Consider the following 14,547-nt stretch of genomic DNA (forward strand, 5'->3'; position numbering starts at 1 on the left):
TTACAAATGTTATGGTTTGTGATTACATGTTATGTTGTGTGTTGTTATCTGATTACAAACAAATATGTCACGTGGGTGCTTTAGAGAATCATGACTAGTTTTTGATGCTCAGACTTTCACTGTTTATTCTCAATATGAACTTTCTGAATCACTGTTTGTGTTTAATGATGATTTCTTATCCTGACTTTGTTTTGATATAGGTTTATGCCCATTTGAGTCTTAAGATTGAAGTCTGGGATGAAGATGTGTTCAGAGACGACCGTCTGGGGTCATGTGTGAGGAACCTGAGACAGGGGTCACACACTTTTATCTGTTCAGTCCAAAGAGGGGGAATAGAGATCAGATACTCACTCACCTGTGACCGCCATCTGACTGGAAACCAGTGCCAGGACTACAGACCAGTTCCATAGAAACTCAGTCTGAATGAAAGAAACAATGAAACATTATATTAGCATTTCCACTGTATGAGCATTAGCTTTCCCGATTTTTGATCAATATCTTTTCTAATAAATGACATGATAGGTGTTGGTGAAAGTTAAAAAGGTCTGATCTATGTCACTGTGATTTTAGATGATTTAGTAACTGTCTACTTCATCACTTTACTTTGCTAAAAACAGCTAATAAATACACAGAAATGATTTTAAGCATCATTCACGTTGTCCCTGAGCATCAATACTTATCTCTAGCACAGACTGTAGAGGATGTTAAGCAGGAGATGGCGCTATTGTACAAAGGTGTGTTAAAAACAAACAGAGTCATCATATGTAACATCAATGTTACATATTCAACAATAACTGACTTTATTATAGAAAACTAAATTAGATCACACACTCTAATTTATATGATGCTCATTATTATTAATTACGATGCTGCACAGTTTGCCTCAGATGTCTTGACTTTATTATTGACAGGTACAGTTCCAAACATTAAGAGCAGGTCTCTCTCTGTGAGCTCTCTGGACTCTGAATCTTCACTTCACTGACAGTGTTTTTATCACACCGTGTTATCAGGCACCTACCATGAGCCTTTAAAGGTTCTGCATCCACCCTGTCCTCGTGGAGGAAAACTCTTCACATTTCGAGGCGCGGGACAAGCCGTTCCTGTTTGAGCAATGTCTGAAAAAAAGAAAAGAGAGGGTTTCTCAAAGCAGAGAGCAAAGTGTATTTAGTATCCCACCTGACACCAAACTATTCTCTGTGTTTCTTTAAAAAAAAAAACCCTGTAGTGTTTCACACAAAGTCCAGTCTTACAAATGTTTGGACATGTTGGCCAACCGTCTCCTGTCCATCAACTACAGGCCTCAAGTTAATGTCAGCTGACGGGGAGTGTACTGTGGTACAATGACTGATAAATTACCTAATTTATTATTATTATTATTCTTAAGGATTTGCTTCTTCACTCACAATACAGTACAGGCAGGTCCTCCGTGCTGTGCACTCTGGGGCGTCACAACGGGGCAGGAAACCCAGGCAATTGGCCAGCTGGAAGGGGCCGAGTCGAGCGACGGCTGACATTGGTCCATACCTCAATGACAAAATGACTGAACTTCTCTAGACACGGCCTCTTCCCTGGTGTGTAGCGACGCCCCCTGTCTGCACCTAATGTAGATAAGAGTCCACTGTGCTTTACTACTTTGAACATTTTGCAGCCAACGCTCTGGTTTTTTGTTAGTCACTGTTGCATGTTTTCCCATGTCTGTGTTCAAACCACTGAGAGTTTCTACTGTCTATAAAACGGTTTGACCATTTCATCTGTTTTTGAACGGGTCACTGCATTCTGACGCAGCAGGGACAACCAAATGTGACCTCTGTTTTTACCCCATCACCAAAGTGAACAGTGGGCAGCAGTGTGTGATGACGGAGGCATGCTCAGTGCATCTCAGTGGTAACTTGGTGGACTCCAACCCGAAACCTTCCGGACACAAGTCTGCTTCCTTAACCACCAAGCCACCACTGCCCCTATGGGGGCACTAGGGGGCACCTTCATCGGGCCAGGAAGGTCATTCTCTACAGATGTGTGGTGGTAGGGGTGTAGCCTTATCCTAGCATTCCAGCATCCAGCACCTCCATTCTCTCTTATCTTCCTCCACGTGGACGTAGGGACAAGGAGGTGGTGGATGACCCCAGCCCCTCAGGCCCTTGTATGGCCATCATGTCCCTCAGTGAGAAAGAGAGAAGGACGATAAGCAGCCACTGCCATCTTTAGCACAATGTGTTTTAGTTAAATTTAGAGCCCTTATCAGCTCCTCTTTTGCTCCTCCTCCTCCTCCTGCTCTTCCTCCTCCTCCTCCTCCTCCTCGTCCATCTCCTCCTGCTGAGGTGAGGTGCTCCTGCTGACATACCACCTTGGTCTTCATCAGGAGTCCGGCTGCAAAACAGGTAGGTCAATAATTTACTTCATCTTTCATTTCAGTTACTTTTTTATAAAATTCAACGAAACATCGACTGATCCAGTTTAAAGAGACAGTTCATTTATTTACTTTGCCATAAAACGTCATCAGCGGTTTCTAAATCAGCGGTCCCCGGTCGGCCGGTTTCAGCTGGTACCGTGGACCAGTAATACCACGTCATCGTCGAAGGATCATCAGTCTGAATGACCATCAGTCTGAATGACCATCAGTCTGAATGACCTGTTGTTTTGAAACCTTGACAGATTATATTTGAATGAAAAAAGTAAAAGGATATGACTGGATTCTTTTGGAATGAAGTAAATCAGTTTTTATTGATTTACATTTTTTCACTGTGTCCCACTGTGGCCCATTACCGAATGACCCACGGACCAGCACTGGTGCCAGGACCGGGGGTTGAGAACCCTGCTCCCTGCATTTAGTAACATTCTAAGACAATGATACTTAGCCTTAAGTTGTTGTTTTTTTAAATATTAAAACCTTTTAAATAAAAAATATAAAACTCTCAATTTATAAACTTAAGTTTTTTAAACATTAATTTTCGACACTAAAGAAACAGCTGGCTGTTACACATCGTTCCAGTAGATGAGTTTGTGACAGAAATTTGTACAGAGTTTTATGTATTCTGAAAAAATGTTGTCGTACCGTGAAACACATTCTTGAAATACAGTCAATTTAAGTCAAGGTCAAATGTCAAATGTGCTGCTTTGTGACTTTGACTTCTATTAAAACCTTGAATTGTACAAGAAGAAGAAGAACGGTCAGAAGGTCATCACCTAATCTTCATAAAAAGTGAAATATGAAGTCGGTGTCTGCAGAGGTCGCATGCAGTCAAATGTTTCAGGAGGTGAAGTGTTAACAGACGCGGGGGAGGAGAGGGAGGGTGGGAGTAGAGGAGTTGGGGGAGGGTTAGTGTTTGATCCTCGTCCTCATCAGACACTTCTAATCGTCTCAGAGGAGAGAAGTAGAAAATCCAACTGAGATCCTGTTTTTATCAACCTTTTGATCTGAATCAGAAACTGAAGCAGTGAGGGTGAGTGGATGATGATGAAGATGATGATGATGATGATGGGATAAGATTCCCTGACTGTTTGAATCCTGTTCAGCTACAATAAGACTGATGTGTTCCCTGTTTGCTGCAGGTTCGACAGATCCCATCATGATCCAAACAGGGACCTCGACCCTGCTCTCAGCACGGAACCTGTTTCTTTTGGTGACACTCATCTGGTTGGAGACCCAGGGTGCGACGGCCGGTGGTACTGCAGTGACCCTACAGTCCAACGACACACTCAGCAACAGAACCAAGTGTGGCGGCAGCACCTTCTGCAAAGTGGGTGTGATCCTGCCAGTGTGGAAGCCGGACAACCCCGCATTCCCTGAGCGCCTGGCCAGAGCCTCCATTTACTTTGTGGGCATGGTTTACATGTTTCTGGGCGTCTCCATCATAGCCGACCGCTTCATGGCGTCCATCGAGGTCATCACCTCCCAAGAAAGACAGATCACCATTAAAAAACCCAACGGTGAAAAGTTCACCACAACAGTGCGTGTTTGGAACGAAACCGTGTCCAACCTGACCCTGATGGCCCTCGGCTCCTCCGCCCCAGAAATTCTTCTGTCGGTTGTGGAAGTGTGTGGTCACAACTTCGCTGCTGGCGAGCTTGGACCCAACACCATCGTGGGAAGTGCGGCCTTCAACATGTTTGTAATTATCGGCCTATGCGTGTCCGTTATTCCTGATGGTCAGACCAGGAAGGTGAAGCACCTGCGGGTGTTTTTTGTCACCGCAACCTGGAGCATCTTCGCGTACACCTGGCTTTACCTGATACTGGCTGTCATCTCCCCCGGGGTGGTGGAGATATGGGAGGGACTTCTTACGCTCTTTTTCTTTCCCATCTGCGTCGTTTTTGCCTATGTGGCCGATCGCAGATTTCTCTTCTACAAGTACATGTACAAACGATACCGGGCTGGGAAACACAGAGGAATGATCATCGAAACGGAAGGAGAACCCGAGCCCCAGAAGATTGACCTTGAGATGGATGGCAAAATGCTGGGCTCCTGTAGAGAGGCGTTGACGGCTGGAGAGCTGGGCTTTGACTTGAAGGACCTGGATGATGAGGAGGCTCGTAGAGAAGCATCCAGGATCCTGAAAGAGTTGAAGTTGAAGCATCCAGAGAAGGAGCTAGATCAGCTGATGGAAGTTGCTAATTATCAGGTTTTATCGCAGCAACAGAAGAGCCGTGCCTTCTACCGCTGCCAGGCCACCAGGATCATGACCGGAGCGGGCAACATCCTGAAGAAGCACGCTGCCGATCAGGCCAAGAGAGCCGCTCAGCACGAGTTCACCTCCGAGGTCTCAGTCAACGACTTCTCCTCCAAAGTTTTCTTCGACCCAGGTTCATACACCTGTCTAGAAAACTGTGGCAGCGTCGCACTGAATGTGGTGCGACGAGGTGGCGACCAATCGAGCACGGTGTTGGTGGACTACAGGACGGAGGACGGCACTGCCAATGCTGGTTCGGACTACAAGTTCACAGAAGGAACCATTGTGTTCCAACCAGGAGAGACGGACAAGGAGATCCGCATTGACATCACTGACGACGACATTTTTGAGGAAGACGAACATTTCCTGGTTCACCTCAGCAACGTGAGGGCGCTGTCGCGCAGAGACAGCTCGGATTTGCGAGAAACCGGTCAAGTAGACCCCGTCGCAAGTTTAGGCCTCCCCTGTACAGCTACCATTACCATCTACGATGACGACCACGCTGGTATTTTTACCTTTGAGGAGCCAGTGGTGACGGTGAGTGAGAGCGTGGGGATGATGGAGGTGAAGGTGGTGCGGACCTCGGGAGCCCGGGGTGTAGTTTTGGTTCCATACAAAACCACGGAGGGAACAGCAAAAGGTGGCGGAGAGGACTTTGAGGACACACTGGGAGTTCTAGAATTTGACAACGATGAGATTGTGTAAGTATGACTTCTCTTACAACATCAAAGAGTTATTGTACTATATCACTTGGGTCAAAACCAATCACATTGTGGTTTCACATTCTTACTGGTAGAAAAGAATGGAATTACATCTAAGTTTTCTTTGGTTGATCCTGTCTTCAGACAAATTAACTTAACTAAAAAAAAACCCCTGCCAATTGGACATCAGGGTGGTTACCAGTTTCTCTCGCCTAAATACTAGAAATTGATCCTAAGTCTCTTGGAACCTGCAAAAAAAAAACCCCACATCTGACTCCCACCTTTCACCCCCCGTCTTTTACATCAGGATCAGGCAAATGCACATGGGAAATGTAGGCCACACTGTCCAGAGGTCTGAGTGAGAGAGAGAGAGATAGTGGCTCCATAGTTTCCAGGTCGCTGTTGTCCACCATTGTCGCTGCGGCTCTTGGTGTCAGGCCGATAAACATCACGCTGCGCTCTTCCTTATAAGGGCATCAGCCTGTATGAAGCGCGGGCTCCTGCTCATCGTCGCGGCATCAGGTCATAAAGCAGGCGACTCGCCGCAGGCGGCTGCTGTCAGAGCCCACGACTGTTTGCTGGCCGTGTCTCCAGGGCTGAGCAGAGACAATAAACAGACATCCTGTTTTACAAAAGCTCAACGCTGAATCACATGACTGTGAAACTTCAGGAGCTTTGAACTTTCAACACACCCACCATGACACCGCCGTGGATCACAGCTCTTCTTCTGGATGTTTTCCTGTTGGCGTCCACCAGGGGTGTCAAACTCAAACTCAGCCTGATTAGATACCAAGTGTACCAAGCATATTAGAAAACATTCATAGTTAATGAAATATAATTTAACAAAACACCACAAACATGAAGTGTTTTTTCACTTTCAAAATTCATCAACTGGGCCGGATTGAACCCCCGAGTGGCCCGGTTTTGTCCCACGGGCCATATGTTTGACACCCCTGGTCAGCAGTTAGCAGGGTGTCACAGGACCCTTAAGACTTAAGTCAGCTATGACCCCGCCCACTAAAATACATTATACTTTATTTATAACAGGAAACAAAAGATTTGAACTCAAACCAGTGTCTTTGGAGAACAGCAGTGACTGTGTCATGGTGTTCATTTAGAATGTGATATAAAAAAAAAAAAAACATGGATGATTTTACTCTGCTGCCTTTGGTTTCACTATTCCATCAATTATCTGCATTTTCCTACTGTTTTTTTTTCTCAGTAAAACAATTCAGATCAATATTATTGATGATGAAGAATATGAGAAAAACAAGAACTTCTTCCTGGAGATAGGGGAACCTCAGCTCCTGGAGATGAGTGAAAGGAAAGGTGGGGGTGTGGCCTTAACGTCATCTAACCCCACCCACAACACTAACGACATTTCCTTGACCAAAGTTCCCAAAAACTAACGGTGAAATTCACATTAACCAGAGACTGTGTTTGATTAACAACGACTTCGTAGTCAGTGACGTTACCGTCGCCGAAATGTGGTTTTTCAAAGTGAAACAGATGGGGGCAGTATAACTCTGCGTCGTCATAGTAAACCTGCAAACCCTGCAGCAGAAGACAGAGGGTGCAAAACCTAAAAAAAGTGATACTTTCTCCAGAACCTCATGGAGAAAGTTACAGTTTTCAGGTTTTCACGGTGACACTGGTGGACGGGCATCGACGTAACTTGGATTTCCTGACATTTTTTGTCAATTTCACTCATGTGACGTCATACTGCGACTGTTTGAATAATCAAAATCTCCCCCGTGTGTCGCACTGACACAGTGGTGATTATTAATTTAACCCTTGAGTCTCTGAAATCACAGCTGCTGTGACGTCACCCTGTGGTGCAGTGTTAACTACAGTGACGGAGATTTGACAATCTGTGTGTGTGTGTGTGTCCACTAATTACCTTACCCATCCCCTGTTGTCGTCCCTTGGTGTCCACAGGAAGTCCCTAACCGTTAGAATATTTGACCATGAGGAGTACGATAAGCGCATCAGTTTCTTCGTAGAGCTGCAGGAGCCGCTGTGGAGGAAGAGACGACAGACAGGTCTCTGTCCTCTGACCTGTCACCTCTGACCTGTCCAGCTCCTCTTTGCTGCTATGCCTCTGTTGCTTTCTCACTTTACAGCACCACCTGCTGGAATGAATTAGCAATCACATGTTAGGTGAATTTTTAAAAAAATGTCCACTGTCTAAACAAAAAAAAAAAAATTAAAAAATATCTAGCGAATTTTTAAAAAAATTTCCACTGTCTAAACAAAAAAAAAAAAAATTAAAAAATATCTAGATACAAATGACATCAGTGACATCAAGTGTCAGCAAACAGGGACGGCTCAAATTTTTAAATAACAAAAATAACAACAAGTTCCCACTCACAGTGTTTAGCCTATAACAATATTGAAATATATATATTATAATATGTCAAATATATAGTTTTAGTCTGGCAAACATTTATGTCCTTGTACCTGACGGAGAGTCGAGTAGATTATAAGATAAGAGACAGAATGTGTGTTGAACTTCAGAGGAACTGGAGGGTCTGCAGGTGGAACAGGTTATGGAGTTACGGTCAAGTTAGAGGATGAAGAAGATGAAGATGAAGTGTGTGTGTAAGGAATGGAAATGTAGGGCAAAGGAACGAGAGAGAGGAAAAGAGAGAACAAGTTACTAAAGAAACTGATGAGTTATGTGAAGTCCAGTGAGTTCTGAAGACTTGGCTGAGTTAGAGCTTAGGTCAATTTGAGAACAAAGTCGGTGAGTTAGTAAGACGGAGCCGACGTCCTCCAGCAGGACGTGTTTCCTGTTTGTTTGTGTGTTTATCTTTTCACTCACTTCCTTCCATTTGTTTCCTCTCTTCAGCTGTGTTGCTTCAGGAAGCTGGTAAGCTTCATTTTTCCTATTTCTCTTCTCCTTTCTGTCCATTTATTTCCAGATTTGCAATTTTTTTCAAATTTTATTTTCAGTGACTTTAACTTTTTTTCTCACTCTGTTTCAGGTGGATTTACTAAAACAGGTTCGTGACTTTGGGATTATTAGTTTGATCAAGAATATACTTTTTCTTCATTTAAGTTAATGTGTCTGTTGCTTTTGTTTGTTTGTTTGTTTTTTTGTAGACAAACAGCTTTTTGGTGAGGAGGCAGTGACATCATGTAACTGTTTGTTTTCAAAGTGTTTCAGCCTCTGAAAACAACATACAGTGTGTGTTTGTGTCTGGATGTTTCTGTGTGTCTGTCGTTGTCAGTGTCTGTAAAACAGAACACGCCGTTAATGATTTGGTTAACGATTTGGTTAACGATTTGGTTAACGATTTGGTTAACGATTTGGTTAGGGGGAGGTGGTTTGGAGAGTGGGGGGGGGGGGGGGGGGGGGGGGAGTGGCGTGACCTGGGACAGAGTTTCCTAACCTTTTTATGAGTTGACCTGTTTAGTTGAAGACAACACTGATATACTGGCAGGAATTGAAGAAAGACACTTCTTATTCGATAGCTCTGATTCTCCTTTTTTTAGTTTTTGTAGCCATCTGCTGCCATCTAGTGGAAGAGTATTTAATTGTGCTGCCTGTCACTGTGCATAGACATACAAAGAAAAATGATTTGCAATCAATAAATAATTGTTTCAGACCAAATAAAAAATTAGATAATTCTCCGCGGCACAGTGGGTGGGAATCACTGACCTAGGACATGGTCTTCAACAGGGGTCTGTGACCCTGAGGGGGTCCTTAGAGTTAATGCAGTGAGGTCGAGAATTGATTTTTCTTTTCTATTAATTTAAGTGTATTAAAATATAAGTAATTACATACAAACGACATGTGTGATGTGTGTGATGTGTGTGTGTGTGTGTGTGTGTGTGTGTGTAAAGTGACCTTGTAACTTATTCCCTCATCTCTTCAGGTCAAGACATCTACAGAAAGGTCCAGGGTAGAGGATGCTCTTCCTCCTCCATCGTCAACATCACAGGTTCATTTGTCCATTCGTTAGTTCATCTTTCCATTTATTTACTTAATCACTGATCGTTTTCACCGCTGCCCTCGGCAGATGCCGATGACGAGCTGTTGACCAAGAAGGAGGAAGAGGAGAGACGGATCGCCGAGCTTGGTCGTCCGATGCTGGGGGAAAACGTCAAGCTTGAGGTCATCATCGAGGAGTCATACGAGTTCAAGGTTGGTAGAAACACAGTAAGCGATGTGTCAGCGATGGCACAAATCTCCCTGCGGGTGGCGTTATTTTACGGTTTTGTTTCAGAACACTGTGGACAAACTGATCAAGAAAACCAACCTGGCTCTGCTGGTCGGCACAAATTCCTGGAGGGAGCAGTTCATGGACGCCATCACAGTCAGCTCAGGTTCGACCTTTGACCTCTAACTTTGCCCCTGGTCACTCACCACTGCTCTACATTTGACCCGACACTTTTCTTCCGCAGGTGACAATGACGATGACGACGAGTGCGACGAGGAGAAGACGCCGTCTTGCTTTGACTACGTCATGCACTTCCTCACCGTCTTCTGGAAGCTTCTGTTCGCCTTGGTCCCGCCCACCGACATGCTGAACGGGTGGGCGTGTTTCGTCGTGTCCATCTCCGTCATAGGTCTCCTGACGGCAGTGATCGGCGACCTGGCATCTCACTTCGGCTGCACCATCGGACTCAAAGACTCCGTCACTGCTGTGGTGTTTGTAGCTCTGGGAACCTCGGTACCAGGTGTGGAGTCCATAAATAAAAATATAAATAAATCAAAATAATTATTCTGGGGACACCATTAAAATCTTCTTCTTCTTCTTCTTCTTTCTCACGGTAACACATTTGCAAGCAAAGTTGCAGCCACTCAGGACCAATATGCCGACGCCTCCATCGGTAACGTGACGGGCAGTAATGCCGTCAACGTCTTCCTGGGCATCGGAGTGGCCTGGTCCATTGCTGCCATCTACCACGCCAGCAAAAACCAGCAGTTCAAAGTGGACCCAGGCACACTAGCCTTCTCTGTCACTCTCTTCACCATCTTCGCCTTCATCTGCGTCGCGGTACTGATCTACAGGCGCCGGCCCTCGATTGGCGGCGAACTGGGGGGACCACGCATCCCCAAGATCCTGACCACCAGTCTGTTCTTTGGTCTGTGGCTAATGTACATCATCTTGTCCTCGCTGGAGGCCTACTGCCACATCCCAGGCTTCTGAGCACGCAGGTCTTAGTCAGTCTGGACTGAACTGCAGGCCTGTTCTGATGGGTTTCTGAGGGCTCTGAGAGATTAGGGTCTTTTTGTTTTGTCTTTTATCTGAACCGCCTGAGAGCGCCTCAAAATCGTAGGAGAAACAAAAAAAAACTCCATAAGAGGATTACTTGTTGTAACCTAAGCCTAATTACTATTACACATTTTTAATAAATGATAAAAAGGTATGAATAGAAAATGTATTTAAAGATTAGGAGCAAACCAAACTTTTTGTCATTTGTCACTTCTTTTCTGCCTTTTCCTGAAATGCTTTGTTAACCATGAACTGCCGCTCCTTCTTACAGTGTTTCATAGTAAACCCTGAGAAACTGTCGCCATTTGTTTTTTTATTTACTGTCCACCACATCTGATACAAAGTCAGGGAACGGACAGAACTGTGACACTAATGAGGCCGACTGATGATGTCAGAGGCACCGACTGATGATGTCAGAGGTAATGACTGATGATGTCAGAGGCACCGACTGATGATGTCAGAGGGACCGACTGATGATGTCAGAGGCACCGACTGATGATGTCAGAGGGACCGACTGATGATGTCAGAGGGACCGACTGATGATGTCAGAGGCACCGACTGATGATGTCAGAGGGACCGACTGATGATGTCAGAGAGGCATCAACTCCTTGTATCTGCACTGGTTTTGAAGTTTTGTAACTAAATTGTAACAGTTTGGTTTGGGTCAGGTGTCACGTCCTGTGTGTGTTTGTGTTTGTGTGTGTGTGTGTGCGTGTGTGTACATTCACTGGTGAGATCTTGGTCTGAGCTGCGATGTGAATTTTCAAAGCAGCGCGGTTTGTTACACATTAAATTATAACGAGTCACAGGTCGTCTCTAATCTTCTCTGACGTCTGTCAACACTTCCTGACGGTTCACAGAATTAAACATGTAAACATGCTAACATGCTAACATGACTAAAAGAGCTAAAGTAGCACACACTCTACAGACTCCAGGTGTTGGAACTGTTGAAAAGAATATCGTGTTTTTATTATGAATATTTTTAAAGTTGCTGTCACTGACGTGTTATTGGCTGAGAGTGAACTTCCTGTCCAATGACATCTCTGGAAAACACATCTCTTTTTGTTTCTAAATTGCTCATTGTAATCTTTGTCATTTCTTTGTTCATTCTTCCTTTGAACAAAGTTTATTTTAATAAATATCAAAGGATGTTCAAAGGTTGACCAAGGGGCTTTGAGGAACCATAAACACAAAGAGCAACTGAGACGAAAAGAAAAAGGAACGACGACACGAGACGACGAGAGGACGTCAACAGCTGTTAGAACTCCCAAAATTGAGCTAAGGAAATCGATCTAGGTGGACACAAGAGAAGAAGAAAACTGAAAGACCGATGAAGAGAGTCCAAGGCCAATGAAAATCCACACACTGTTTGAAGAACCTGAAGTCCACAACCTGTCATTATTTACCCGCAGAAGACACAAACCACCTGCCGCTGAACGTCCAATTCCACCATGGTCAAGACCAGAAACCAGGACAGAAAAACCTACAACCTACGATCTGTCTCGAACCACTCGATCAAACGACAATCTTTCACCTGCAGATCATACAAACGAAAAGCACTCACAGGTCAAAGGTCAAAGAAAAGAAGAATGTTTCTGCACCGATTAAACAAACAGGCAACAGCCAAACACCGCAAGATTAACGTCACGCTTTTCAATCAAGCCATGGCGTTCGTCCACCACGTCCTTCTGTCGTCACCTCTGTACACGTTCAACACGGTTCAAGAACACGCAAAGAAGTCTTTGCTCTTCATCAAAACCAAATTTAATTTTTGACACAGTGGCTCGAACCCTAAACCCAGTCAAGGGATCTGCACTGAACCGATTTTGGCACATGAGCATGTTTTTAAAAAATGACCTGACATTGTCTTTCTGCATCCACACCAATTGGTGGCGCTGTGGAGGTTTTATCTGCCGTCAAAAAGAATAAAAAACTTTAAAAAAAAGCATATTGATGTCGGCACTCACCTGATCACGTGACTGCCAAATGCCATCCAAGTACAAACCACAAAATGAATTAGTCCAGTGCCCTCTAGAGGAATCCCGGAGTTACAGCATGTCATCAGAATAAATATGCCCTGTGTGAAACATAATTAATAGCGTCTTCTCTTCACTGAATTAATTAAAGGGAAAGTTCTCTGTTCATTATGATTTAATTACTGCCCTCAGGCAGGCACACTTATTATTTTATTTTTTCCAATTTTTGCGCCTTCAAATTTAATCAAATCCAAATGAGCTTGAGTCTAAGAGAACAGGAGAAACGTCACTACTTTATCTGGCTGCTCTTTCCAAAAGGGAAACCACCTGAACTTCCTACTGCTGCCTCCAGGGGTCAGTTTTAAACTGAGGTGTCTCTTAACAAATATCATCACCAATTAAATAACACAAAATATTTTAAAAAATGGAGGATAGGTGTCGGTGGGTGACAGAAAGGCACCTATGAAATAAAATGTATTATTATTATAAACAGTGAACAACATTTTTGAGTAAACTTGTGGGTAAATCAGTGGTTTATTTAGTAAATGAAGGGTTAGGGTTAGGGTTACCCAACATTTAGTTTGCTATATGAATTAGTGGAAGTTTGTGTTTCGACTTCCACTTGTTGCTTTTACTGAAAAGAGTAGATTGTGGATTTGTTTAACAACAAGAACAAAGGATTCAACCCTGGGCTGCAGGTCTGATCAAAAGACATAAAAATCACTGGAATGAAAATAACATTTAAACTTACTGATGGAGACCGCAGTGGGGCAACTAGATCACTTTTGTGGAGGCAAAACCTGAGGGGTAAAAAAGTGGACATACTTTAAGACACGGTCCTTCATCATTGTCACACAACAAGAGCAACAACATTTGGGTGAATTAATTTTTACTGATCCATAACATAAATAGGACAAATGGTTCACTGTACATATGAGAAAATAAATAGTGTCACAGCAATAAATTAAAGCAATAAGTGAAAGCAGTTTCCTTATTTACACAGTTATTTACACTTGCATGAAAGTGTTGTTTCCAGAACTTTCACTTCACATTCTTCACAAATTCAGTAACAGATTAAAAAAACATGATCACAGCTTAGAAAAATATCACACTTCTGTGCCTCCAGTCAGTCACCGCGGCAGCTCTCCTCCTCCAGCGTCCTCCTGTCAGCCCATCCTGACCAATCACAGACGCAGCAGAGCCACAATTCAAGTCACACCAACTGACGGCAACTCACTTCATCTTTATCAGCTCAGCTGATGAAGCTCATGTGACACGGAGGACGGGGAGCTGCCAACTGTAACACTGCGACCTCGTCACCTTCATTTTCGTGTGTGTCTAATTAGAAAAACCACGTCTTCACAGACATTAAGCAGGAATTGCAAAGTTAAAAAAAAAAAAAAAAATCTTAACCAAACTTAATAGGACACCAGGGCTATGGGACACCCAGCAAGTGGCGCCAGACCAAAAGCTTTCATCTTCCAGCTAAGGGTCCAAAATCACATGCACACACACACACGCACACACACCGAACAACAACGAAAATGAACCGATGCAAACATTAGGGAACAGCAAAAATGGTCAAAATCATCATCATCATCATCATCATCATTTTTCCACGTGTTCGTGTTCCAGCACGTTCCTTTTTCTGTGACTGTGGCTTGACTTTTGTCCACACAAACACACAAGAACACCCACAGATGCACGAAAAGGGTTTGGGCAAATTAGAAATGAGATATATATAAAAAAGAAGTTTGACTTAGAAACCATAGAATCGAGAACGTTGCTGATGAGAAGAGGTTCTAACATGACTTATTCTACATTGTGTCCCACCTTTAAATTGGAGGGCTGCCTCCAGCAGTCGCACTCTATATTAACAACAGTCTAATCATAAAAAGTTATTTTTGTAATTATATCACAGTCAGTTGCTGCACTCTATATTAACAGTCTAATCATAAAAAGTTCTTTTTGTAATTAT

The 14,547-nt window shown here is 43.7% G+C and overlaps 2 protein-coding genes and 1 long non-coding RNA gene across 5 annotated transcripts in view; 2 read left to right on the forward strand and 1 right to left on the reverse strand.

The window, feature by feature from the left end:
• Positions 1-727, forward strand: part of LOC103383318 (perforin-1-like) — a 7,578-nt gene extending 6,851 nt beyond the window's left edge. Inside the window, exon 11 of the mRNA XM_017034932.2 lies at positions 201-727. Coding sequence (XP_016890421.1) covers positions 201-410 — 210 coding nt within the window. The 3' untranslated portion in view covers positions 411-727. The remainder of the gene's footprint in view (positions 1-200) is intronic.
• Positions 292-1,887, reverse strand: LOC112487454 (uncharacterized). Its single transcript, XR_003050547.1, has 3 exons — positions 1,404-1,887; positions 1,019-1,115; positions 292-419 (listed from the first exon to the last, which is right to left on the reverse strand). It is a non-coding gene; the product is annotated as an uncharacterized LOC112487454 (long non-coding RNA).
• A 384-nt stretch (positions 1,888-2,271) lies between these two features.
• Positions 2,272-10,893, forward strand: slc8a1a (solute carrier family 8 member 1a). 3 transcript variants are annotated; one of them, XM_025058400.1, is made up of 11 exons: positions 2,272-2,378; positions 3,550-5,368; positions 6,591-6,697; positions 8,220-8,240; positions 8,356-8,373; positions 8,474-8,488; positions 9,250-9,315; positions 9,394-9,518; positions 9,601-9,700; positions 9,779-10,054; positions 10,151-10,893. In XM_025058400.1, exons 2-11 carry the CDS (start codon positions 3,567-3,569, stop codon positions 10,525-10,527), a joined length of 2,907 nt encoding a protein of 968 aa, XP_024914168.1. In that variant the 5' UTR covers positions 2,272-2,378; positions 3,550-3,566; the 3' UTR covers positions 10,528-10,893. The 3 variants fall into 3 exon arrangements, with proteins under 3 accessions (XP_024914168.1, XP_008314570.2, XP_024914169.1); XM_025058401.1 differs by lacking the exon at positions 2,272-2,378 and adding an exon at positions 2,938-3,440; XM_008316348.3 differs by lacking the exon at positions 8,474-8,488.
• Positions 10,894-14,547: the final 3,654 nt, after the last annotated feature.

This window comes from Cynoglossus semilaevis, chromosome 9, assembly GCF_000523025.1.
Source record: "Cynoglossus semilaevis isolate Cse_v1.0 chromosome 9, Cse_v1.0, whole genome shotgun sequence".
Taxonomy (NCBI): Eukaryota; Metazoa; Chordata; class Actinopteri; order Pleuronectiformes; family Cynoglossidae; genus Cynoglossus; species Cynoglossus semilaevis.

Coding starts and splice junctions, on each gene's coding strand:
- slc8a1a (XM_025058400.1), top strand. CDS start 3,567: ATGATCCAAACAGGGACCTCGACCCTGCTCTCAGCACGGAACCTGTTT. Junction 6,698..8,219: donor GGAGATGAGTGAAAGGAAAG/GTGGGGGTGTGG, acceptor TCCTCTCTTCAG/CTGTGTTGCTTCAGGAAGCT. Junction 10,055..10,150: donor TCTGGGAACCTCGGTACCAG/GTGTGGAGTCCA, acceptor TTTCTCACGGTA/ACACATTTGCAAGCAAAGTT.